At 37.9% G+C, this 27,470-nt stretch overlaps 1 protein-coding gene across 1 annotated transcript; it reads left to right on the top strand.

The window, feature by feature from the left end:
* Window positions 1-14,117, top strand: RabGGTb (geranylgeranyl transferase type-2 subunit beta). The gene is made up of 10 exons (XM_089238214.1): window positions 1-367; window positions 625-732; window positions 4,920-5,117; window positions 6,626-6,731; window positions 6,868-6,920; window positions 7,300-7,410; window positions 8,979-9,090; window positions 9,780-9,868; window positions 12,091-12,165; window positions 13,906-14,117. The coding sequence occupies exons 1-10, from the start codon at window positions 365-367 to the stop codon at window positions 14,047-14,049; spliced, it is 999 nt and encodes a 332-aa protein (XP_089094340.1). The 5' UTR covers window positions 1-364; the 3' UTR covers window positions 14,050-14,117.
* Window positions 14,118-27,470: the final 13,353 nt, after the last annotated feature.

Below are 27,470 nucleotides of genomic sequence, written 5' to 3'. Positions count from 1 at the left end.
GAATTTGTTGCCATACAGCAAATAAATAAACTGCAATTGAAAAAACTATTAAAATTTATAAAATTAAAAAAAAGTACTGATTGTTAATTTTATTATGAAAATTTATCAAGATTATTTTTGAAATACACGTATTAATGCAAAAGTATTGAGTTTTTGTTTCAAAATATTTGAGAAAGGAAGTAGTGTTAAATGTAAATCACGGCCGTCCGGAGGAGCTTGTAAACAATAGGAAGAACACCCTTGGGTTATTGCCGCATAAAATCCAACGTTTAAATGAGTCATCATTAATCTCTTATTTATCTTATTAGTTTCATATTTATCTCACTGCACTCTGGGAAATCTTAGCTAGTGATAACGGAGGAATATGGTGAGTAATCACTGGAATGCACATTATTCAAAAAATTAAATTCATTAGTAAACAAATTATTCCATATGTAGTTGTAATACTTTCATCGTTAGATTGAGGGGCATTGAACATTGAAGCACTGGATAGCTAGGTGCTTCAATGTTCATTGAATTGTTCATTTGTCAATGAACAATTGACAGGGATGAATCTGCGAGTGCGAATCCTTCAAGTAAAGTATTATCTTAATTAAAGTATTATCAACTTTTTTTTTCTTCTAGGCCATGCTGATGAAAGATGTCATGATAACTGACAAGCATCCATCGAAACTATTTCTCGATAAGCACTGTGAATACATTATCACTTATGGCAAAAAGAAAGATGATTATGTAAGTCATTATACAAATTAGGTGCCCCGATGGCAAGGCAAAGGAACACCCATTTTAGTTATTTTTGAACACCTTCACATTCATTGACAATTAATTTAACTCTAATAGACACAGCTGACGATTAAAACTTAACAATTATGGTTCAATTAACAACAATAATGAAGCATCATAAATTCGATGGAAGGGCCATCGGCCACAATACTGTAAGTCATTGCTTGAAAAATCCCATGCTTCAGGTAGCCACTACTACAACATAACTGTACATACACATTCCTCTACGGAATTTCTAATTAATTGGTACATGTTTCGAACCTAATGTGAAGTTTGTTTCTGTGTAATGCTTGTTATGTATAGTGCTGCCACCTGCCATAAATTTTTCTAACTACGAGCAAAGTGTAATGATTGAATAATTGTACATTGTAGGCCTGTTGCTCTCTGCGGCGAGGCTTCGAGTGAGGGCAGAAATTGATTTTGGATTATAATGGTGAGTGCATTTGCCTGGTTTGCAAGTGATCCTGGGTTCCATTCATGAAAGACACAACTCTACTTTTTTTTCCAAGTTCACCTTGGCATAATATCCAGAAAGTCTACAGATTTGATGATTTCGGGCTGTTTGCTTGGAAAAAATTCTTGGTTCTTAAAAAAATGTGGCTACACCTAAATTTTTTTTGTAGATTTGCCAAGCCCTAAGAGTAAGAATGCTTTAGCACAGTTGCACAAGCACTTTAGCTAGCAGCATGAGTGCAAGTGCATTCATGTGTAGCAATCACAGCTCAATACTTGAATGCTGGTTCTTGAATGACGTCGTGCTTCACCAGCATTCATCGTCATGCTTCACAGCGCTGCTTTGAGAGAATTCAAAAACATGATGAAAAAAATTTGGCAACATGTAAAAACTGATTTTTTTGCCTGGTTGCAGAAAACAAGATACTGGCTAATTTAAAACCTGCAACTTATTGTTTCTGAATTTGAGAGGCAGGTGATAACACTTCTCAAACATATAACATTCTTTTGTTAAGAATGATCTTTATGTTAGGTATCATTAGAAATTCTTTGGAGAATTCGAATAAGAGGTGCATGTGTGTGGTTTAGTACAGGCAAGTCCGCTTATAATGAAATAAAATATTAATAAGAGTATCGGTTGTGATGAATTTTTGTCTATCCCAGTGAACCTGCAATAGCTAAATGATGTTAAAAATATCGCTTATAACGAATTGGCATATTCACAAATGGTGGATATAACTAAGTTATTAGCAAGGAAATCATTTTTTTATACAATTAAGCCTTTTAAGATCAGAAATTTTCCTTTAGAAACAAAGTGAAGTAATTACTACTGTACCATTCCGAGAATGGCTATGAGTGTGTTCTAGCGTCATCTATATCATAGATTTTGATCTGTAACAATAAATAACGTAATTACAAATAAAAGTAAATTACAAAATTACAGTTTCATTCACGGTAGAATTTCGCAGTCTTCGTGAACTTTGGGGCCATTAAAATGTCTACTTCACCACCCACTAACTCCGACCATATTGCTTTACTCAATTTACTATCTATCAACAGGTTGGAAATTATGGTTGCCTCAAACTCCTTAGAGAGAAAATATCTTGTTATCTATATTCTTTCCCCGGATCAAACCTTGGCGCTGACAGCAACCTTCATGGTGGCAGATGACCATCTTACCACCATGCCACTCAGGCATACATGCTGCTCCCCAGAAAAGTCTAATTATCATTTGAAAGCATACAACAAGAACTCTTCATAGAACAGACACACATCAATATTGACAGATTGCCTCTGACAAAAAGGTTGGCGATGCCCTTAGGAGCCATGACGCACATCTTGAGAGTCACTGGCCTGCAATATTGGTATAGATATCAAATTTAATTCAAACCTATGTGAATATTGTTATTATTTGTGAAATACTTGAATAATTTTCATTTTCAAGTCTGTCTGCAGACCATCTGCATAATCTTTGTAGACTATTGGTTGAGAAATGCTGGCTCAAGTGGATTTTCCCCTGTTTACAGTCAACACATCGCCAACACAATGCCACCAGATAGCATTGTGTTCACCTTTTTAATATATATTTTTTCCTTTAATTTTCTGTCATTGAGATATTTAGGCCTCGGTGCTCCTTGTGTCCAAGATAGTGTTGTTGTTACCGCCGTTCCTAAATCATGGCAGCTAAATTTTTATCTGATCAATTCAGAGTTCAATAAAGTTTTTTGTTTCTTTTAAACTAGGAATTCTATTCTTTCTCAGAACTCTTCAACGCGAACAGAAAATTTTTTGGGGGCTTAGCCAGGATCTGAATCTGAATCAGATCATCTTGCCTGAAAATGCTAACTCAGATGGAAATCATCAAGCTACGAGGACAAGAAAAGGCTGCTCTGACTCCCATTGCCAGTTTTGCAGCATCACTGGAGGACTGTACATCAACGGAAGTCAGTTCAGCGGTTGGTGAATTGACAGGCACAAATCTCAGCATGAATGATGAACTGAAACAGTTTTGGGAGATCAAATCAATTCCTTGTGAAAAGGTTCCTGAACTAACTCCTGAGGAGGAATTCTGTGAAAGACATTTCACACAAGGAAAATGTCATGATCAACAAGAATGAATGTTTTATTGTGAAGCTTCCAATCTATAAACCTGATGTGAAATTGGGAAATTCTTATGACTCTGCATTCTCGCATCTGCAGTCAATGCAAAAAAAATTCAAATATGATTCAGAATTTTCTGTGAAATACAGATTGTTTATGCAAAAATACGTGGATTTGGGTCACATGCACTTTGCTGATGATGACTGCTCGATGACCCCAGATGATCGAAATTTTTTTCTCCCTCATCATGCTGTGCATAAGCATTCCAGTTCAACTACTAAGTCGAGAGTCATTTTTGACGGCTCGTGTGCAAGTAAGAATTCAGTCTTTTTGAATTCGATTCTTGGTGTTGGTCCCAAACCACAATGTGATATATTTGAAATATTGCTGACTTTTCGAGTTCACAAAATTGAGGCAAGTTTGGCAAATTCCCCAAGGGTTCCTAACTATTGTTACACATTGTGTGTTTCCGGTTCCATTGCGAATCAACTTCTCAGCTGATGGCTGATTTACCAGGTCCTCAAGTCCCCATGAGCAGACAATTCATGAACTGTGGTGTAAATTTTGGTGGCCCTATCGAGCTAAAGCTTAATAAGGGTCGTGGATCCAAATTCGCCCAGGGGTACGTTGGTCTTTTCATATGCTTGGCAACTAAGGCTGTACACTTCGAAATTGTGAGTGATCTCTCATCTGATTCATTCATTGAGGCCTTGAAGAGATTATATGCTCGGTGTGGCGTGTCATTGAATATATACTGCGATAATGCAATGACCTTCATTGGTGCATGGCATGAGCTCTATGAACTAATGTTGTTTGCAAAGTAGATAAACAACAATTCAAAAATCTCATATTTCCTCAACCAATGTTCCATTCAGTGGCACATGATACCACCTTCCTCTCCTCATTTTGGAGGGCTTTGGGAGGCCGGAATTAGGAAGGAGTATGTTTACAGTTTGGTAACGCGCCATCAGATGGCATTGTGTTCACCTTTTTTATATATTTTTTTCTTTAATTTTCTGTCATTGGAATGTTTGAGCCTTGCACTCAAGAGAGTGTTGTTGTTACCGCTGTTCCAAAAGCATGACACCTAAATTTTTATCTGATCGATTCGAAGTTCAATAAAGTTTTTTGTTTCATTTAAACCCAGAATTTTATTCTTTTGCAGATGCAAACAGAACACCCTCGTTAAACTCAAGTATTTATAGTGTCAGTTATAACGAGTATCGGATATGGCTAATGTTTATCACGTTCTTGTGTGCGACTTCATTATATCTGGGCTCAACTATATAATCATAGAAAAATATTGTGCAAATTTAAGTTTGTTGAGTTATGAAATATTAACAAAAATTCCATAGAAAGCATAATTTGCATAATTTGATTTGATAGGTCAGCATGGCAGCTAAATCATGTGTTTCATGGCAGCTAAAACACTGGTATCAGGCCCCCAATGAATTTTTAGTTTTTGTCCAAATTTATTGGTTTATTTTATACATTGCTATGTTTGCTTTTACAGGTTTTACTATTGGTAAGGTACGTTGTTGGTTTAATGAATTTTTTCGTTATTACTTTTATTAATATTATAGGAGTACTGTATGACTGAATACTTACGTATGAGTGGAATGTACTGGGGTTTGTCAGCTCTAGACTTGATGGGTCACTTGGACAAGCTGAATAAAGAAGAGATTTTAGATTTTGTGAAAAGCTGTCAACACAGCTGCGGTGGATTTGGTGCTAGTGTAGGACACGATCCTCATATACTGTATACACTAAGCGCTGTTCAGGTAAGTGAAAGTGAACACATTTTTTTTCAAGGAACTCTCCAGAGTCACATTAACATGACTTGACTGTGTTTTGATTGTTTCAGCTAAAGTTTTCAGTACTATGAAATCATATTTCCTTATGTGTGTAGCCACCTTGTATCACTGTATGGCAATTTACTACTATTTTATCAATGTACATTTAACCAGAAAATGTCACAATCTATCGGTAAGAGCTGTTTGCAATGAATCTGATGCCTTAAATTAGTGTATGTAGGCCAGGACTGGACAAATCTAAGGTGCCAGGTTAAATAGAAAATCAGTATTGGCGTTTAAAGTTTTTAAACGTGGTTTCCAAATGTCTAAGGGTGACACAAAAATTTCTAATTTCATTATACCACATCTTTTAACATGGGAAAAGTAAAAGAAGACATTAAGACTGTTTTTCTTGAGCAAAATACCATATGCTTGACTCCTAAGAAATTCAGCTGGTGCCTAAATATTTTTTCTGATTTGTCAAGCCCTAGTGTAGGCGATATCCCCCCATAGGAGAATAGGGATGCTACAGATAAAACATGGAATCCTATGGATTGGCTCAGCAAGGAGAGAGATCAAGAACTTTTTTCAAAGAGATGAATGTATTTCAGTGCAAAGACATATATATTACTTAGTGCACACCAAGCATGTTCATTTTGTAAATTTTTTCTTCGTCGCCACAAAGTTCTTTAATTTTTTTAATTACCTCGTATACAAGAGGATTAACCATTCAGCATGAAGGAATATTTGAAGATACAGATAGCCGTAGACTTTTGCACACAATTGGTTCCTGAAAGTGTGTGCTAATGTTAAATGTTTGAAAGTAGAGGGATGTAAAAAAACATCAAAAATTGTACATGTATTTTGAAATATTTATTGCACAATATACATAATTAGGTTATTGAGACATGTTTAATGAACATATGTCAATTTTGAATGTATTCCTTAATTTTATTCTTGTTTTTCAAAATTGAACATATTGTAGACCTGTTTATGTCATACAAACAGGTGTTTGAAGCGAAAGATACAGTTTTCAGAATGTCTAATTATTTCCATCTTTGTCTTGATTCCTGTGAAGTTTATGAGTTCTTATTTTCTTTTTTTTGGTATCGACACTGCAGTTTCTCACTCATGTTTATAAATTTATAAGGGCAAAATATTTAAACATTAACAAATCAATTGGCAAAACACACAACACATCGACACACACTCTAATGCGAGACTAAACAAGTTAAACATTCAGCCTCACGGCCCTGCCACTGGGGCTTGGAGCCCTAGTGATGTCACAACAATAGTAATAAGAAGGCCACTACTCTAGGAGGTAATGTGTGAGTGAGCACAAGCTATACCATGCTCTGTGGGAGCAACTGCATTTGAGCAAACAATTTTTGCATTATCGACAAATATCTTTAAAAAATTGAATTTTTAAAATGTGAGAGATAGCAAATTTCGCAAAAGTCAAGGTCCGCCTATATGTTTCTTTATTATTTTTTCAGATCCTGACGATGTATGATTCAGTAGATGTGATAGATGTTGATAAGACTGTGCAATTCATCAAAGGACTACAACTTCCTGATGGTAGTTTCATGGGTGATAAATGGGGTGAGTTGCACATGCTTGCTTGTGATTAATCTAAGTTACGATATATATAGATGTTTTATGTGTGAAAAACCCATGAATGCTTTGATTCCACTTTTTTAAGCATAATGTAGGTTATATTGTTCTCGTATGCATTTAGGTGAAATAGATACAAGGTTCACATTCTGCTCAGTCGCTTGCTTGGCCCTTTTGGTGAGTGTGAATCTGTTTTCAAACCTCATTAACTTAATACGAATTCCTATTTGTTGCATGTGCATAAGTTTTTTTTTCAACACATGAGAAAATGAAAAATGTGCAAACACTTATTTGGTTCCATGTTTGACATTCATGTAAGAAATGAAATATTATGCAAAGTTGCACTTATACATTCGAATCCCGTTGTAACGAACTCCAAGAGACTGGAGAAATCACTTCATCATAACGCAATTTTTTTACAATGGAATTCCAGCTTACTGCACTGTTTCTATGCAAACCTATCTGGGGGGATTAGAAACGTGTTCGTTAAAACAAAATTTTTGCTATAACAGTATTCGACTATAATGTTCAAATATTTTCTTCACAATTCTTGCAGAAAAAGCTTGATGCTATCGATGTAAACAAAGCAGTGGAGTTTGTCCTATCGTGCATGAATTTTGATGGTGGATTTGGTTGTCGACCAGGTTCTGAAACTCACGCAGGCCAGGTAGGATTTGAAAATACTATTTCTGATATATATATATACTTTATCTTTATTGAATTGTTCTTGAAGAATCAGTTATATAAAAATATTGCATGTATATTGTCTTTGTTATCGACTGTGAACGTTCTGTGTGCAATGATGGCCGTGGAGCCAAATCTCATCATAATGAACTTTCAGAGAATCAAATAATAGCTCATTATACAATCTAACTCTGAGCCTTCAACGTTTTAGACATTGCAGGCCAAATTAAAACTTTCCATGGAGCCTGCGGCCCACCAAATCATATTATGGTATTCCCCAAACTATTAAACATTTTTATTTACTCTAAAATTATTTCTTTCATTAAATTTGATTTTTTTAAAGTAATTTCTTGGATTTTTTTAATCTGTTCCAAGATTTTTAAAATTTATTCCGAAATTTTTCCTGATAATTCTGAAATTACTTTTTCATTAATTTTAAATTTTCAATAAGTATTAAATTATTTCTTTCACCTTTCATTTTTTTTTCATGAATTACATGTATTACTTTTACAATTCTGAAATTACTTTCAAAATTTTTTTGGCGCCTAAAACATAAATAATTTATGCTTTTTTTTTTCTCCACCATAATTCAAGATTATTTGAAGACTTTTCATAGGAAATTGCAGATAATTTTTGTTTGTTAATTTACAGATGATAGAATGGAATTGTTTAACTGCATGTGCAAGTATGTGACGTAAATTATATTAAAAAATTGTAGGGTGAGATCAAATGAAACCTTGTTAACTTGACATCCACTTAAGTCGATGTGTACATCAATACTTTTGGGATGTTGAGTTATTGAGGCCCCATTGTACCATTCTTGAAGATCATTGAGAGAAAAGACCAGAGAATATTTTGGCCTTCAACGACAGACACCAGCAAAGGAATGAAAGGATTCATTAGATAAATGAGTTAACAACTTGCCTATCCTGAAAGACAACATTTTTGGGTTTTCTCCATCTAATATTTTTTTAGTCCTTTGAAAATTGAGCTTACAACTCACCAAAATTTGCCATAAGAAGTTTGTTTTGGTCGTTTTGGGCTGTGCAGTAGGTTTTTTTTATATAAGCCAAGACTACATTGCGCTTTTCTTTTTTTATTCATAAAACTAAAACAAAAGTTTTATCTTTGTGCAAAAGGTTCTTCCCATTCCTTCCGGCAAGGGGGAGGCTTGAGAAAAATATATCTACCCATGCGGGACTTATTTTTGGAACCCCCCAACCACACTTGTTTGGTTTATAAAACTTTTTTCTCTTTCAACTTGGATTTGGTACCCTACACGGGTCGCCAAGATCTGCCCCTGGCTTCAGGCCCTCAAAGGATTTTTTGTTGTCGATTCTTTTACCAAAGCGGTTTCTGACATCATTTAAATATTGGTTTTTAGTTATTTCCTTGTAATTGCCAGAACTAGCAAAGCTCAAAAGGGAGGGGGGAGGGGGCTCATGCTCTGTACTGCAATCTTAAGGGACAGATAATTGTTGACACTAGGCTATCTGAAGTTTATTTTATTTCATATTTTGATGGTAAAAGTTTCTTCCATTTTTATTCTAGATTTATTGCTGCCTAGGCACATTATCTATAACTGGGCAGTTGCATAATGTCAAAGCGGATCTATTGGGATGGTGGCTTTGTGAACGGCAATTGCCTTCAGGAGGTCTTAATGGTAAATTTCTGATTTCTACTCTTAATGTTTGAACCTAGATTGCAAACTCAAATCTGTTGGTCTGCTGCAAAGTAGCTGAAGAGTGTTTTTCCTGAACGATTTTTTCCCTCTTCAAGATTTATTTCTTAAGATTTTGTTCGTAACTTGAAAAGTTTATTAGTCGAAGAGTGAAACATTTTTTGCACCGGGCCATGAAATCCCTAAGCTCAGCCCTGATCATATGCCATATACAGGATACCCTGTAAGTCCTAATGCAGCCTTTATTTCATCAACCGTTTGTCATCAAGGTATAGTTCCAATTTAAAAAATGCTCAAAATGTGTTCGGATATCACCTGGTGCCAGTTTTGAGAGGGAAAATATGGTGTTGCATAAAATAAAAAAATATCTAATTTTTTACACAGTCCCTCCCTATCCTCCAACTTCTAATTAGAAAGTTGTTGCCCTGTGTCTCTTGAGGCCAACCAGAAAAAAATTTCATGTTTCCAAGTGCAATATTTGCGGAGAATTCAAAAATCAAGCAAACATTGACGAAGAAAAGAACAGCATAAACTATAGCGCTCAATAGCAAATGGAAATTAAATTGGATTCATGAACAATGTGCTGAATTCCGAATAACTTTATTTCATTCAATCGGTAATACTTTGATAAATTAATTGTACAATCATATTTTTTATTCTGTGTTTTGCAGGTAGACCAGAGAAGTTACCAGATGTTTGCTATTCCTGGTGGGTTTTAGCATCGCTTAAGATACTTGGGAGGATCCACTGGGTTGACAAGGTAAGCCGTTTCTAAACTCACTTTGCAGTTTTGTAAATTTCACTGGTTCAAGTTATAACTCGCACAGCGTAACTGACTAAACCCTCTGAAAAAATGACACTTTCATTTTCAACAAAAATAATTTCAATTTTGTGCAGGTGATAGTGCTTTCCCCCCCCCCCCTTCAACAAAAGGAATGTAAAAATTTTATATTTCAAACACTTCCTCTCACCTTCTTTTATAAAAATTTTAACAAAAGGTTACTCTGCCTACTGTTTTCTGATCAATCTGATCGACAGGTTGTGTGTGTGTGTGTGTGTGTGGGGGGGGGGGGGTAGAAGAACATGCTCAGAGATGAAGCCTACAATAAAAACTAACTAGGCTCATCATTGGCAAAATAAAAGGGTTTCAAAGAGGTGAGGTATAGTGGGATTGCCAAAAAAAAACATTAAGTTAGGCGAGATATTTCATAAGTTCCTCTGAGCAGGTGAGCTAGTTGATTATTGAACAACTGCTAATTTCTCTGCGACTTCAAGTCAACTCTTTCATGGACCCATCCTTCACTTAAATAACAAAAACCTCCACATATTTTGCATGCGTCCAGACAATTATTTGTAGGTAGCGTATATACCAGGACTGCGGACAAATCTCCAAAAATTGACATGCATATTCTTGCTTAACATAGTATATTCTTGGTCAAAACATCCTTTTACATGAGGGCATGTCAGGCAATAGATTTGCCTAGCTCTGGTATATTAGCGTTAGAATTGAAAAACAAAAGTCAGAAATGCAAAATTGGTCCACAGACATCATAGCTAGGTCAGTTAAATGAAACCTCTTCTGAATAATGTTAATTCATTTTCCTTAATATAAAGTATTATCATTTAGAAAAGTTATATATCACCAAGGGGTGCAGAAAGTCATAAAAAACAATTAGAACTGCAGCCAAACTGTATGAAATCCACTACTGTTCAAATCCACCACACCATTTGAAATCATTGATTGAGAACTCCATTTTTGGCCTCGAATGAACTCAAAATTTATCTTTAATAAATTCATTGCGACCCACCCGCTAAGCCATATAATCATAAATCGCATAAAAACCCTTGGCCCACAGACCAAATATGGCCCTGGGGTTATCTGATGCGGCCTGCCCTCCTCAAACTTAATTTTGTAAAAATGAACTAAGCTGCACATTTACAGATCGCTTAAGTGTCTCATGGTACAATTCCAGAGCATTTAAGCAGCCCGTGGCACATTTTCAGATCACTTAAATGACCTGGGACACAGTTCCAGAACACTTAAGCGATCCGTGACACATTTAGAGATCACTTGAGTGACATGTGACTTAGTTTTAGAGCCTTTAAGTGGCCCCCCCAGTGCGGTTCTACATCACTCAAGTTACCCGCAGCACATTCTCAGATTATTTAAGTGATCCATGACACATAGTTACAGATCACTTGAGGGATGCATGGCACATTTCCAGAACGCTTGGATCCGCAAAACATTTAGAGATCATTAAAGTGGCTGTGTAAGGCACTTATCAATAGGGGGAAATGTTATTTCAAGGTGCCCACAAACTATCAAAAGATTTTTCTCATTTTTGGCGCACCGAGTAAGATGCCATTAAAAATATTTTATATTTCAATAAAGGGTGGTTGATGACGTAAACATTACCCAAACACCTCCTTCCCCCTTGTCATTGAAAGTCAGCAAATCGGAAACTCTCTCCCCCCATCGATGCTGACGTAATACTTTGAATGGCCCCTATAACAATATTGAAGGGACCGGAAAAATTTATTATGGGTGGAATATATTACTGCTATGAAAAAGGCATTGGACTAGAGATTGATATCTAGGTGATCAGTGCTGTTACTGGGCAGGTGCACCCGCACACAGGGCCCATTTGGAAGGTGGGGGGGGGGGCAGAAGGGGCCTAAATGCAAATTTTTGCACAGGGCACAGGAATGGCTAGTTAGGGCACTGCAGGTGATTATTGTTTTTTAGGGCATCATAGATTTTTGCTGTATATGCACATGTATACAAAATAATGATATCTATCAGTAATTTCTCTGTGTCATAGAGAAAGCCAAGTTTCAGAAGAAAAATCCTTGAATTGTCGAATTTGTGATATCAGTTTTTAAATTTTTTTTATTGTTTTAGTTTCTGTGTGATGAGATTTTACTTCTGCGGGGTCTTAAAATGTTTACTTTAAAGTCAAAATTTTTAATATCTTGTTTCAGGACAAGTTGGTGAAATTCATTCTGGCTGCTCAGGATGAAGAAACAGGTGGCTTTTCTGATAGACCAGGTGACATGGTGAGTAAAAGATTTATCTTGTGTGTAAAAGATGGCATCAGTTGCTGCATGCCAGTTACCAATAGCATGATGGCATGGGTGGGTAGCATGTACGAATCACAGCAAATTCCATGATTGATAGTGGTTTAATTGGGCTTTCATATTGTATCAATGGTTCTCATCTATGCAACTTGTGCTCCAAATTATCCTCCAAACCCCCTCAAAAAAATCATGCCACATGATCATGAACACAAAAATTATTAGCATTTCAAAACTTTTCTCGATATAAACGCTGCAATGTGATATTGAATTTGAAAAAGTTGGCTAGCTTTGTCTCAGATGTTCACTGTAGAAAGTCCATCAAACTTTCTAATTTATTTGTGGTACTAGATTATAAGAAGGCTAGTAAAAAAAGAATGAAAGTGATTAATTGCTTGAAGACATTAGTTAGAGACTGGCTTAGTAGGGTCATTCTGTTCTTTTTTCATGTCCATTTTGGCCTATATGAACTTTGATTTTAGTGCCCCTACTAGTGTATTTGTTGTACTTGAAAGAGGTACTGTAAGAATTTATTGAGTGGCAGAAAAGTTAAAAGAAGGGGAAGATATTATCTTGAGATAAGAGCAGTCAAGGAACTGTTTTGAGCATGTTGATTTAGGCGATAGCAGTAGTTGCTATATATGGATGCTTGGTGTGATGTTTAGAAAAGTTGGTAGCTGAACTCTATGCTTTGGTACTGTAAGGCTTTTTTGTTATTACGGAATAAGGTCTGACTTCACACACAATTGTTTTGTTTTTGTGGAAGTCTTCACGGGAAGATATGGGTAACAATACTAATGCTAATGAGTAAAATAGTTGGTTCTTGCAACTCTTATTAAAGTTTAATCCCTATATTTGGTTCAGAAAAACATTGAATGTGCATCATGCCCCTCTTCATGCAGTGTTGATTCAAACTTTGAGGTGGAAATGCAAGCCTGTCTCCCATTCGAAAAAGTCTCCCTGCAGAGAACAGCCAGACCTTCAAAACGATACTTACATAACATGAAAATTCTGGCATTTTTCGTTTTCAATTCAAAAATATGGAAGACAGATGGCTTCAACAGTATAACAAGAAACAAGCATAACTCTAACAATGTGGACACACTAGGGCCATGCATATACATGCTCACAACACACATTCAACATTTACCAATTTGTTGGGAATTTCCCTTGAGGAATGTTACAAGATGCATGTATGGTTAAGTAGTAGTTGTTCTGATCTTTCTTCATGTGACTTTTTTTTTCTATTTCCTTGAATAAAATCGGAGTTGTAAGACTAATGGTTTCACTCAATAGCGACAGTTTCAAAGAACATTATGGGTTTGAGAGTCAGATAAAAAAAACAGGTTTCAGTATGTCTTTCATGAATGGCGGACATGCTGAGGCATACAAGTTGAGGGAGGGAGACATTGAAAAAATGATCATATTGTTAAAGAGAGAGGTGCGAACGAGTCGATGTCAGGAAGAAGATTATTTATTATACAAGAGAGGACACAATATACGAGCACACACACACCTATGCAAATAACTAGAAACGACTGGTTCATGGACATGCAGCGTCATCTATACAAATACATATATAACATAAACTAGTGCGATTACATTTCTAACACATATCAAGTTGAATTAAACCATTTTATTCTACTAGCATGTGTATTTAGTAGAGTTTAATCTTTTCTATATTGTAATTATCTCTTTCCCTCCCTTTCCCAAATTTCACAGGTCGATCCATTCCATACACTATTTGGCCTTACTGGCTTATCATTACTTGGTGACACAAAGATCAAAGAGGTCAATCCTGTGTTTTGCATGGCACAAAAGGTTATTCAAAGGCATGGAATCAGCGTTCAGATGTTAAGAGTATGAACTGATATTTAATTCTTTTTTGTGTAGCTGGTCTCCATTAATAAAGTATGAATTATTTTGTACAGTTAGTTTTGGATTCTTACTTTATATTTTGAAAAATTAGGGAAACAGTTCCATATTATTAATAGGAAATTTTTCATTTGCATTATTTGCCAGTAATTATTTTTGAAGAAACACCATCCATGGCATTAGCACATAATTGGTGGAAATTGTTCGACATTACAGCATGCAAATGTGATTTTGAAGACTTTAAGTGTGACAAGTTGAGAGAGGTCCCAAATTTAGAGATTTCTTGCAAGATCAAAGAAGTACATGCAAGATGGCCATTGGTCGAGTAGATGTCCAATTAACAAAGAAATTCGAAAAACAATGAACAAAGGAAAATGAAAATGGTATCCCATTTGAAGTCATCTCGAGAAGAAATGACAAAAACTAGTTCATCAACCACCAAAAACTTCTCGATATCCAATGATTCTGAGAAAAGTGATCTATATGAGCCAAAACACAGTTTACCGTTGAAGTTAGCATTTCCATCTACCAGTACTGAAGCTGGTCTATCAATCGGTACCGAAGCAAGTACTCCATTTGCTTTTGAAGTTCTACTATCATCCTCACAGATGAGAACTGAATTACCAAATGTTGCTCTTGCTTGTGATAGAACTGGTGTGTCTGATCAATTAGCTGCAATTATTGCGAATGCTGCGCTGGAAGATGTTTGGTTATTGACGAAAGAGAAGCCAAATATGACAATAGGCCGGATGAAAATAAGGCGTGAAAGAGCATCACAGAGAGTTCTTTTGTAAGATAAAATTCCTAGAACAAAATGTGCGAGGAATGTATTTTGATGGTCGAAAAGACAAAACCTTAGCTAATGTCAAAGAAGGTGATTCTTTCCATAGAAGAACCATATCTGAAGAACAAATAACTATATTGCAGGAACTCGGGTCAATTTATCTCGGTCACACAACTCCAAGCAGCAGAGCAAGGGATATAAAGTCATCAATCCTAGACTTTTTGAAACAAGATTTTGATATGAAAGAATTGATGGCGATCATATGCGATGGAACTGTTACCAATACTGGTTATAAAATTGTGTTATCAGATTAATGAACAAATCAATATTCCATCCCTTGCAATAGCTTATTTGTCTTTTTCACTTTAATGAGTTACCTCTAAGGTATCTTGTGAATCATCTAGATCAGTGTTTCCCAACCGGTGTGCCCGGCACCCTAGGGTGCCGCGATATCGCCTAAGGGGTGTCGCGAGATATTATGGGGATAAAAAAAATTTAATTAGTCCACTTAAGGTCTTAAAATAAAAATAAGTCAAATTGATTACTCTCTCATTCATGACAGACTCATCCGATAAGTCACCATCTGGTGGAAATGTCAGCAATGTGAGCTTTGGCCTGAGTTTGGTCTGGCTGTCCACGTACGGCCTCGTTTAGCCAACATCATCTATAGCAGAAAGAATCCGCGCGAAGCTCGTGACGTCACTGAAGAAGTCCATTCCACCTATAATCATTGGATATACTGCAAAAAAAAAGGTAAAGATATCGCATGCGTTGGCCTTCCATACCCAATAGTTACAGGTGAAATGGACTTCTTCAGTGGCATCATGAGCTTCGCGCGGAGGCTTTCTGCTACAGGTGTTGGGTCAGCGCACACGAGCTCTAAGAAAAGAGGATTCGTTGGTTTTGTAGTTTATTGGCCCAGGGCGCTCACCCGGCAAGTGGAAGGACGTGGTTTCGATTCCCAGCAAAGCCAGTTGAGTTTTCTTTCTTGGATTTATCTTCACATCGGCCAGCTGTCGAAACCGTCGTAGTAATTGCGGAGAGTGACATCACCTTCGGATAATCAGAAAGACCTCATTTTTTAACATTTATCAAGATTGCAAGATACAATAGGTATGTACTTTCCATCTCTTTCTACTGAGAATCTCAACTGGGTTGTCTCACCATTTGATTTCGCAGACAGTGTGGAGGAAATAAATTTCACTGCTTACGAACGAGATGAATTTATTGATCTTTGCTCCTATTCCACGCTCAAAGGTAAGTTCACCAAGACTAATGGCTTGGACTGAGATAGGAGCATCATAATCTAATGAACAAAGCAACAGCATGTCTGTGCGAGCAAGATTTCTCTGCTATGGCGACAATAAAATACAAAGCAAGAAATAGACTACTACTCAAGCGTACATGCAGCTCGCACAAATTCCTCTACGGAATTTCTAACGAATTGGTACATGCCTGAACGTGCGTGTATGTGTTGCGAATGTAACGTGAAGTTTGTTACGCTTGTTACGTGTAGTGCTGCCATCCGCAAAGAAATAAGACTACAAGATTTTGAGGCCAATTTACGGGCTTCGTTGCTGTATATAAGGCTTGATTTCAAGTATCTGTGCTCTAAGCATCAATCACAAGTTTCATATTAATGATTAATCGAACAAAAGTTTATTGATATTTTTTTACTCGGCGATTTTTGTTGTAGTAAACTACTTTGTATGTATTCAAAAGGAAGGACGCCCCACGTTTCTAATGTTATTCCTGATGGTGCCTCGAACTCCAAAAGGTTGGGAAACACTGATCTAGATCATAGTTTCCCAACCTTTTTTGTCCCATCGCCCTCTTCAGAATTTTTTTTCTCCCATCGCCCCCCAACGCAATATAATTCATAGGATCCTATGTTATACCCGTAGAGCTTCTACCGCCCCCCTGGAACTTTCCATTGCCCCTAAGGGTGCGTTAACGGCCACGTTGGGAATCACTGATCTAGATGGATGTTCCATCAGTTCCCACTGACTGATATCGGGAAAAGTTTGGAAAATTGTGAAAGATTACCTATTGTAAAATTTAAACCAATCTCTAATAACCTTCCAATAATGGAAAGTGACAACAGTGATTTAAGTGCGGATCAGAGATATCTTGTGGAAATAGTACGGGCAATGGAAATGGGTGATTTACCCGCTTCGTTATCACATCGGGATCCAGGTAAACTTTCCCATGCTAGGTGGCTAATGACAGCTAACGCTATTTTACGGTTATACTCTGCAACAGAAAAGCCCAATGAAAATTTTAGCATTTTGACTGAGTACATAACGAAAGTTTATGCACCAATGTGGTTCTCAACATTAAGATAAAGTCACCGTGTGCTGATGGAGCAAGACATTTGTTCAATTTAGTGGAGTTAACGAGGCTTTTACCAGACAAAATATTATGCATCATTGACCCAGTTATTCAAAGGAACGCTTTCTATGCCCACCCAGAGAATTTATTGTTCTCATTACTCTCAGATGAGACTCTTATTTACAAAGAACTGGGAATCAAGAGAATTCTGAAAATTAGAAAGGAAGGAGTATCAGAAGCAGAAATCCGTACATTCCATGTTCCGAAAATAAATTTTTCTGCTAAGCACTATTCGAAACTAATTGCATGGGATCAAGTGCGAGTGACTGAACCACCTGATTTTTTTAATAAAAAATCAGGAATGGACCCACAAAAATTATCTGAACCTGCTTTTCCATTTATACCGAATTTTCCGTGTCACACACAAGCAGTTGAACGGTGCGTACGACTCGTAACTGAAGCATTATTTGCTGTATCAACAACCGAGAGTCGTGAAAGCTTCATTCAAGCCAGAATAAAATCAAGGAGTACTATTCTATCGTTTGAAGAAAAGTGGACTATTTTGCAAAAAAGTTAAATGTAATAACAGTGTAATAACAAAGGAAGCAATAGAGGCGTTCTCCTGACACTTATGTCGTCAAACTATGGTTTTTGTGTTTTTATTTGGAACATGGGTTATAGTTTTGTCCCCCCACCCCCCCCCCCCCAAAAGAAAAAAAAAGGTTTATTTCCATCTCCCTCTATCAATGACTATATTCGGAGTGCTTGAAAAATTATCATTTCAACTGCCATGACAGCTGTAATGCTGCATATTTGCTTGTCAGTTATAACTTACTAGCTATAATACTCGGCGCTGCCCGGGTTTTCTTCAATGAGGCTGTTAGAAAGACGTGATATCTACCACTTTCTTTGAGGGACATGCAACAAGCAGATGTGGATAACTTGAAGTTCGGGGGGGGGGGGAAACTTAGCGAATACTTAGAATACCTAGCAAATACTTAGCGAAAAATCCGGGCAGCGCCGGGTATTATAGCTAGTTATGGTATAAATTCGGGTAACAATCGACATTGGAAAATATATAGAGAGAAAAATCACGAACGTCTCGTCTTTTTTTATAACATGCGGAGATGATCACGAAGGACGCGCCATTTCTCTTCTGACTTGCTCGAAAGCGCAATTTTATTGCCCGGTTCTAATCACTGGTTTATGGCATAACGATCACTTATGACTGCACTCCGATGGTCTTACGACAGCTCCTGTGCCACAGACATCTAGATAATTTATCGCGTTGATAACATTTTACCACTCGACAGTCAGGGGAACTGCCAATAAAACTCTGGGTGAGAGGCTATTTGCTGTCACTTCAGTATCTAATAAGCATCAGAGGTTTCCTCAGAGAGATATAAGCATGTGCGTGTGTGGGGTATAGGTTTTAACAAACTAGAGCTCGTGCTAACAACCGGACACAGCGTGGGTGTATTCAGGGTTTTTGCTACGAATAACGTCAGGATCAAGAGAATCAGAATCCAGATTCAAGAGAAATCTAGAAAATGAACGCTTGATATTCAAAGTGATCCTTTTCATCCCCCGATGATACAGATTTGAAATAAATTATCAATCAAATTAGTTCCCGGAGGATCGTATAATGGCAATACCAATATATGTGCCGCAAGCTAATCGAAAAATCCGACTTGTTACAAAGAGCTTGGTCATTTTGCAATGTCCCCGAATGATTTTTAAAATTTTCTAATACTTGTGAGAAAATTCACCGACAACAATTCACTGCCCCGAAATTCACTGAAAGGAAAATTCACCGCCACACAATTCAACGACATAAAAATTTACTGCTAGGAAAATTCAATGACGAACAATTCATCGACCAAGTGACATGATGAGTGAGTGGATGAACAGGGGAGTGAATCACTGATCAAGTGCGTAAATAAGTGAGCAAGTGAGTCGAAGAGTCTCTCGTCAACGACTCAGTGGACGGCAATGCACAACGGATGGGACAAAATTCCTCAAGCTCTCAACGACTGAGTGGACGGCAATTCACAACAGCAGGAGAAAAATTCCTCAAGCTCTCCTCAACGGTTGAGTGGACGGCAATGCACAACAGATGGGACAAAATTCCTCAAGCTCTCCTCAACGTTTGAGTGGACGGCAATGCACAACAAACACAGCAGGGACGAAATCCCTCAAGCTCTCCTCAACGACTGAGTGGATGGCAGTGCACAACAGATGGGACAAAATTCCTGAATCTCTCCTCAACGACGGAGTGGACGGCAGTGCACAACAGATGGGACAAAATTCCTGAATCTCTCCTCAACGACGGAGTGGACGGCAATGCACACAACAGAAGGGACAAAATTCCTCAAGCTAATAGCCAAAGCTATTGGCTTGAGGAATTCTACTCCATCGTTGAGCTACCAATAGCTCCTCAACGACGGGAGTGGACGCCATGCACAAGAGATGGGACAAAATTCCTCAAGCTCTCCTCAACGACTGAGTGGACGGCAATTCACGACAGCAGGGATAAAATCCCTCAAGCTCTCCTCAACGACTGAGTGGACGGCAATGCACAACAGAAGGGACAAAATCCCTCAAGCTCCGAGGCTCTCCGGTGAATGCGAGCCAGTCTCCCCGTTAAAAAGCCTCGTTAAAGAGAGCAATAGGCCTATTAACAGTAAAAATATTCAATCATTACATTTCACTGATGACAGCACTGAAAAATCCGACACAATACTTACACCTCCGGCACAACTCACTAGGTGGTAAATTACCCATGGCGATAGAACTGAGTTGTGCTCGTTTGAAAGAAAGAAAGCTATCCAATATTACATTATAATTCGTAAATATTGTAAAAATTCATGAAAAGTGAAGTGAATGGTATATTTGAATGTACGAGGGGTTAGCGGAAATATTATTCTCATGAAGGGAGAATTTTTTTGGTAGGTACAGTTAAAAAATTTAGTTCAAATTTTTATCGATAGAGAACACTGCACTAAAAAGAAATAAGCAAATCAGAGTCTTATAAAATGCAGGGTGTACGATTAACAGTTCATTTCTTAATATTTTCCTGTTACTGGCGCTTACATAAGGTTTTCATTGTGGTCTTGACATTGGTGGATGAAACGCTATTGGTGATGTTTTTTTTAACCTCATCCACGAATCACTGGTTGAAGCTTTACGAACGTTTCGGACACAGAAGAGATTTGAGAAAGGTTCAGGTACAATCACTCTTCGCATGCAGCGTCCTCTATCGATAAAAATTTTAACCATATTTTTTTTCTGACAAAAGAAAAATCCCCCCCCCCCCCGTCTTAACACCATATTTTCGCGAACCGGCATTCAAATATACCAATTCATTTAATTTTTTAAATGAAATTTTTAACTATTTACGAATTTATAAGGCACCCTTCACATTGGCAGGAGAATCCATGGTTTCTTACGAGTTGTCTTCCAAAAGATGACTATCTTAATCCACCGCGAGCGAACATAAAACGTATTGGATTCTCTGGTATAGATATCACAACTGTGCCGTATGTCGTGCATGTATAGTTAATATTGCCCGCAGGGCCGGATTAACCATTAAGCAAAATAAGTGCTTAGGGTATCAGTACAAAAGTGGGGGGGGGGGCACCACAAAAACATATCAAAGGGGGATTTGTTCTAAATGTACAATTTTTTTTTCAACATCGATCATCCGATAGAAGATCCTAAAATTTTAAGAACGCTTGAATGTATAGTTGAAGTATACTTGTATCTCACCCATCAATACGCATCTCCTGGGTAAAAGCCCACAACGGCCAGTGGGGAAACGAGCTTGCGGATGTGGCGGCCAAAGAAACGACCAATACCGGAGTCTTTTACGACGAACTCTTATATCCAGCTTCTCACGCAAAATCACTCCTCTGGAGAGACATGATAGCAAATTGGCAATTGCATTGGGATATGCCGGAGGCGTCAGGAAGATCAACTCATGAAGTTATGAAGAAAGTAGATACTAGGAGCAGGGGCTGGTCACGAGAGCTCATCTTATTTGTCACCGGTCATGGGCCTTTCCCGGCAACCTTACATCGCTTTAAAGTGATTGCCAGCGATAAATGCTCTTGTCTTGAGCCTGGCACGCCCCTGCACTACGCCACATGCTGTCCAGAAACGACACCCTATCACTTCCGTTCGCCGGCTGCCCATCTACACAGACCATGGATGCGCTTGGCATACTACGTCGAGAGGAATCAAAGGAAAAGATAAGAAAAATGGTGAAATTCCTTGAGGAACATCCCGAGAAGATAAGGGATCCGTCTCCTCCAGCTCCTGCAACTCCAGTACCAGCGCCGTTAAGGAGATCGCCGCGTCTTCACCCTGACAGTGCGCTGGTGGCACTGTTTGCGAGCGAGGAGCAGGATGAATCCCAAACCTAATTAATGACGTCTCGGAGAAATTAGACTGACTGTATTGAACTGCCGGAGTGCAATGAGGTGCTCTGCCCTTCTTGTCATTTGATACAATCCTTGATCAATCAAATTTCTGATTGCGCCTTTTGCGATACGATTTTTATACAACTTTCCATGATTATTTATTATCCGTGCCCGTTGCACTTTACTTTAACTTGATTAATTTGATTCTTCGATTTACATAATTTTTGATTTCTTTGCACTATATGTAATCTTTGACGTATCAATAAATTTTGGTTTTACCGGAGATGCCCTGTTCCCCTGGGGGGCGAAGTGCTTACGTTGCTTCTTGCGACAGAGCCTGGGTGTCTCGCGGTTTCTCCAGTTTCTCCAGTTGAAGATCGTTATCACAAGGTGGCACAAAAGATGAGAAACTAATAACTAGAGCCCAGATTATATGCACTAAAAAGTGACGAAATATGTACTTAAAATGCCAAAATATGTACTTAAAATGCCGAAATATGTACTTAAAGTGCCGAAATATGCACTTAAAATGCCGAAATATGTACTTAAAATGCCGAAATATGCACTTAAAAATGCTAAAATATACATTAAAACCCAAAATATACACAAAAACCATGAAAAAGTTAAAAATTAATCAAAAATGAGAAAATATGCATTTAAAAAATTACCATGCAAATAAAGCAGAGAAATGAAAATTTTCTATTCCTTAGTGCATATTAACTTACAAAAAATATCCCCACATATACCTACATTTGCAAAAAACTTCTACATATTTTTTATTTAGAAATTTTTGATTTCTCGTTTGTTGTACCTGCTCAGTAACGATATACCAGATATCAACCGTATTTCTAAAAAAATTGAACGCTTTTGACATATTACTAGAAATAGCCTGAACAATGAAACACTTTCTATTTGCAAAATACGAACATCTCTACACTGGTGAAATAAATTAAGAGAATTTGCATATTTTATCGAATTTCACGAAAAGAGCTGAACTGAATGTAAAACCACTGCTTCTAGACAAAAATGCAAATCTTATACGTCAAATACGTGAGCGTACACGTGTGTGTTGGCGGAGCCAGTAGAGAAACAGGCTTTATAAGCGCGCGTAAGTTAAGACGCATTTCGTTCGCTAGCACACCTCGGCGAATTTCTTGGTGTTATTTTGCAGTAATCGGTTAATTTCAAATTGTAACAGTAAAAATGAGTAACCACCAACGTTTAGACGATGGAATGAGGTGGCGAATTGTGGGGAGGCTAGAAGCAGGCCAATCTCAAGTCCAGATTTGCAGAGAGTTCAATTTAACGCCCAGCGTCGTGTGTAACTTATGGAAACAGTTCCAGGATACCGGATCCATCGAGAGAAAGCCTGGGCAAGGTCGTCCAAGAGCCATGACGGCCAGAGAAGATCGCCATTTGTTGATTATAGTGAGGCATAACAGGAGTACTACAGCTTCTCAGCTCTCTTGTGACTTGTATGCAGCCACAGGAACCCGTGTATCAAGGGAGACTTTCCAAAAGACTTCATGAGAGAGGGTTGTTTGCAAGAAGACCTGCTGTTTGCGTCCCGCTCACTTCTACGGACAGGAGAATCCGTTTATCATGGTGCAGAGAGCATAGAGATTGGAGTATGGATCAATGGGTGACCGTTCTCTTCACTGATGAGTCCCGGTTCAGCCTAAGCACCGATTCTCGCCGTACGTTCATATGGAGAGAACCAAGGACCCGCTACCTACCCTCCAATGTCCGCGAAATCGACCATTATGGCGAAGGAGGTTTAATGGTCTGTGCAGGCATCATGTTGGATGGCCGCACACCTCTCCATGTCTTTGAAAGAGGCACTGTGACTGGTGTGAGGTCTTGGAGGCCTATGTTCGCCTTTTCAGGGGTGCAGTTGGCCCTGAGTTCATTTTAATGGACGATAACGCGAGGCCACATAGAGCTCTTCTGCTCGACGATTTTCTAGAGAGGGAGGATATTCGCCGGATGGATTGGTTAGCCAGATCTCCAGACTTTAACCCTATAGAGCATGTCTGGGACGCTCTGGGGAGGGCAATTGCAACTCGCAACTCCCCTCCGGGAACCATCCAGGGAATGAAAACAGCGTTGCTGAACGAGTGGGGACCAATTGCCACAGGAAATGATAAACTGCCTTATTTCAAGTATGAAATCACGCTGCTAGACCTGTATATCTGTAAGAGGGGACCATACCCCCTATTAACCCATTTTTTTTTGTTTATTCTGCAACCGCTGTTTCATACGTTCCGCCTCCAACGAGTGTTACACACGATCATGCATGTGTATTATAATTATTGAATGGTTATTTGTTTTGTATTGTATCAATGTATGTACATATCAAATTTCATTAAAATCGGTACAGTAGTTCTGGAGATAATAGACGAAGTCTGCAAATTCTCTTAATTTCTTACACCAGTGTATTAATTCACTAAATTCCACCTGCGGCAGAAAAACCGATGTTATAAAAATACAGTGAAACCCTGAAACTCTTAACGGACACCCCCCCCCCCCAGGTGCGGTCACCCTTCTTTTACGGCCAAATAATATTTTTCCTTGTATAACAGAAGTATTCATTTCAAATCCCTGATCAACGGCCGCCCCGCTTTTACGAACGAATTTTTCTATCCCGCCGATGAACGCAAAACAGAGGTTTAACTGTTAGCAATATTTATTTGAAAGATCATAAAAAGTGATTACGCTTAAATGAACTTTCAAAAATATGCACTTATTCTAAAAATTCTTCGATTTTATGCATTTATATGCATTAATGCTAAAAAAAAAAAAAAATCCAAAATATGCAAATTGCATATAATCCGGGCTCTGCTAATAACATTGCAAACTAGACTTCACATTATTGCTGAGTTTTTCGGTTAGCTTTTCACAGAATAAAAAATCGTGTACACAAAATATAAAAATGTAAATTCTTATACGATCCCCCGCGTCCTCTAACTTCCAATCAGATATAGTTGTTGCTCTTTCTCTTCTGAGCCCAACAAACCAAGTTACATGTTTGTAACTGCATTATTTATTTATTTATTATTATTATTTATTTTTTTTTTCAATTTCATGAATTCATTCATTCCCTGAGTTATTTAAATTCAGAAATCGGAGACAGGTCCGGGCTTAGGAGAATTTCGCGGCCCATGGCAAAAAAACATTTTGCGGCCCCTCTAAAAAAATGTTTCTGCAGTTGTTTCCCCGACTTACAAGCTTTTCGAGTTACGAACATAAATCATGAAAAGAGGAAGTTTTTTTCCAGAAAGAACGCATTTTATTACACTAATTTTTTTTATTATTTCAGGAATACGTTGATGATCTGGATCGTAATCAAACACGATCCATTGAAAGGGAATGGCATTTAAATTAATTTTGCAAAATTCATAAATTATCAATAATAATTATTGCGTGGTCCATCTGCTGACACTTCATCGTGGCTCGAATCATATTGAACAGTCATAAAATTTTGTCACACTTTTAAAAGCGCTTCATCATCTCTATCAAATATACGTTGCAATTCGATAACTGATCATTTTTAGAATTTTTTTATTGCTATTTTTGCAAAATTAATGTAAATTAATGGAAGAAAAGGAATCAAGTACTGGAATTCCATGACCCCCACAAGGGTGGGGCTGACAGGCTGGATCTTCTTAAGAGCGTTATGGGCCCCCGAGCCAAGGGATTTTTTGGAGACCCTACCTAAAAAATTCTCGAAAAATTCAACTACAGTCGAATCCCGTTGTAACGAACTCCAAGAGACCGGAGAAATCACTTCGTTATAACGAAATTTCGTTATAAAGGAATTCCAGTTTTTTGCATTTCCTATGTAAATTTATCTCGGAGATTAGAAAAAAACGTTCGTTAAAACGAGATTTCCGCAATAACGGTATTCGTTAAAATGGGATTCGACTGTATATCTCGTTTTTCTGAGGCACCTCTTCTCTGAAGCCCTTCGGGCACGGCCCGTGGAAGGGGGAAGGCATGCATGAAGACGGCACTGTCTAAGATTCGCACCAGGAGTCCTCCTTTTTCAGTTTTGAATCTGGTAACCCTATCTGAAGATCACATAAATCCGTATTTTCACTTATTTGTTCGATAATCCATATTGTTCGATTTTTTCTTTGTGGAACGAAATAACTATTTTTTATGCATTAAGAAAATCGATTATTGCCAATGTACGAATTTTGTAACCGAAATTTTCGTCTCAAAAAAATTTTATGCTAGAAATTAACAAAGAACTCTCTATATCTCTCTATTTTTCATCATTGCATGAGTTGTCTGAAATTTCAGGATTAGATGGCAGCACCAACAGTATATAAATCAAGACTCAAAATCTCTGTCGTCTGCTTCTCTCCAGCTTCCTTGTTTTGGACGTCTCCTTGTGTCCTGAGAAAATTACTGAACTGGAAGTTCAAACTGCCTGTTCTGTTCGTGAGCTTAGCTTGTAGGGAACCGAACAAAATGTCTGTCGTCTGCTCGTGGAGATGTTTTTGTTTTGGACGGCTCCTTATGCTCAAAGAAAATAACCGAACTTTTAGTTTAAACTTCCAGTTCAGTTTATTAGGTTTGATTATAAGGAACTGAGCGGAATACAGAAGATAGTTTTTTTTACTTTAAACTTCATCATCACCACGTGAGTAACTTTTAAATTTGGGAGTTAGTAGTTCGGTCGACCTGCGGTTGGTTGTGTTTTTGTTCTTGTGTCCAATATTTTCAATTTTTTTGTCCTTTTGCATCTCTTTCTTTTGCTGACAAGTTCGTCAGGTTTTTTATTTTTTATTCCGGAATAGTTTTGTCTGTGGTTTTTTTCTTTTTTTTTCCCCTCTTGCAGTGGCGAGAATTAAATAGCACGCCCCAGGGGTGGCGCGCTTAAGCCTAACCTCGGACATGACAAGTCTTTCTGAAACTGACAGTATGAAGATTATTGCATCGACTTCATCGGATAACATTACACAGTCTCTGTCTCACGAGAAAATGGAAGTTAGTGGTTCTGAGAAAAAATCTGACGAACATAATGTATTCACTTCTACCATGTCAGATGGTCAAAAAGCCATTCAAGCGGCCGCTCTTGGCTGCTCATCATTCCAAGTGATGGTGATTTCCCCGCAAATTATCCCAGCTTCGAAGCCTCGGGCCCTGCAGAAGGAGCTAAACACCTACATCAGGAAAAGCAAAGATATCTCAGAGGTGAAATTTACTCGCTCTGGAAAGTGCCTCATTCTAACAATATCAACAGCGAAGTCAACACTGGAGGCACTCATGATCAACCAACTTTTTGGAACTAAAGTATCTACTAAATTCCTACTGGAAAACTGTTCCACGAGATTCCTCGTCAGAAACATAGAATCAGACATCCCTGTGAATGAATTAGCAGAAGAAATCCAAGGGAATAATATAATCCCTCTTGAGCTCCGGCGTTTTATCAAGCAAGGAGTTCCAACCTCCACTGTGTTAGTAACAAAGCTGGGAACACATCTACCTGAGGACATAAAGCTTTGGTTCCTTCGCCAGAAGATTTCTCTTTTCATTGATAGACCGCGACAATGTAAACTATGCTTCAAATTCACACATATTGCAAAATATTGCCCAGCAAGGGCCCAATTTTGTGACAAATGTGGGGAGCAGCACCATGTATCAGTGTGTACAGCTAGTACACTCTCCTGTATCAATTGCAAAGGCTCTCACTCAGCGCTTGATAAATCGTGTGCCCAATACAATACAGAATGTAAAGTTTTACAGGTCAAAGCAGAGCGCCATGTCTCTATCGCTGTGGCACGACGATCTATTAACACAGAATCATATGCCACGATTACATCCAAAAGTACTCCTCCTGAAAACACTCAGATTACTTCCACTCTTCA

Source organism: Pholcus phalangioides, unplaced genomic scaffold (genome assembly GCF_987345545.1).
Source record: "Pholcus phalangioides strain wild (caught in Gottingen) unplaced genomic scaffold, Ppha-v1.0 ptg000010l_1, whole genome shotgun sequence".
Lineage (NCBI taxonomy): Eukaryota > Metazoa > Arthropoda > Arachnida > Araneae > Pholcidae > Pholcus > Pholcus phalangioides.
This window is presented reverse-complemented; position numbering and strand designations above follow the sequence as displayed.

Excerpts from the sequence above, each read along its gene's own strand:
- RabGGTb (XM_089238214.1), top strand. Across the intron at positions 6,921-7,299 it reads TCGCTTGCTTGGCCCTTTTG|AAAAAGCTTGATGCTATCGA; the intron begins GTGAGTGTGAAT and ends CAATTCTTGCAG. Across the intron at positions 12,166-13,905 it reads CTGATAGACCAGGTGACATG|GTCGATCCATTCCATACACT; the intron begins GTGAGTAAAAGA and ends CAAATTTCACAG.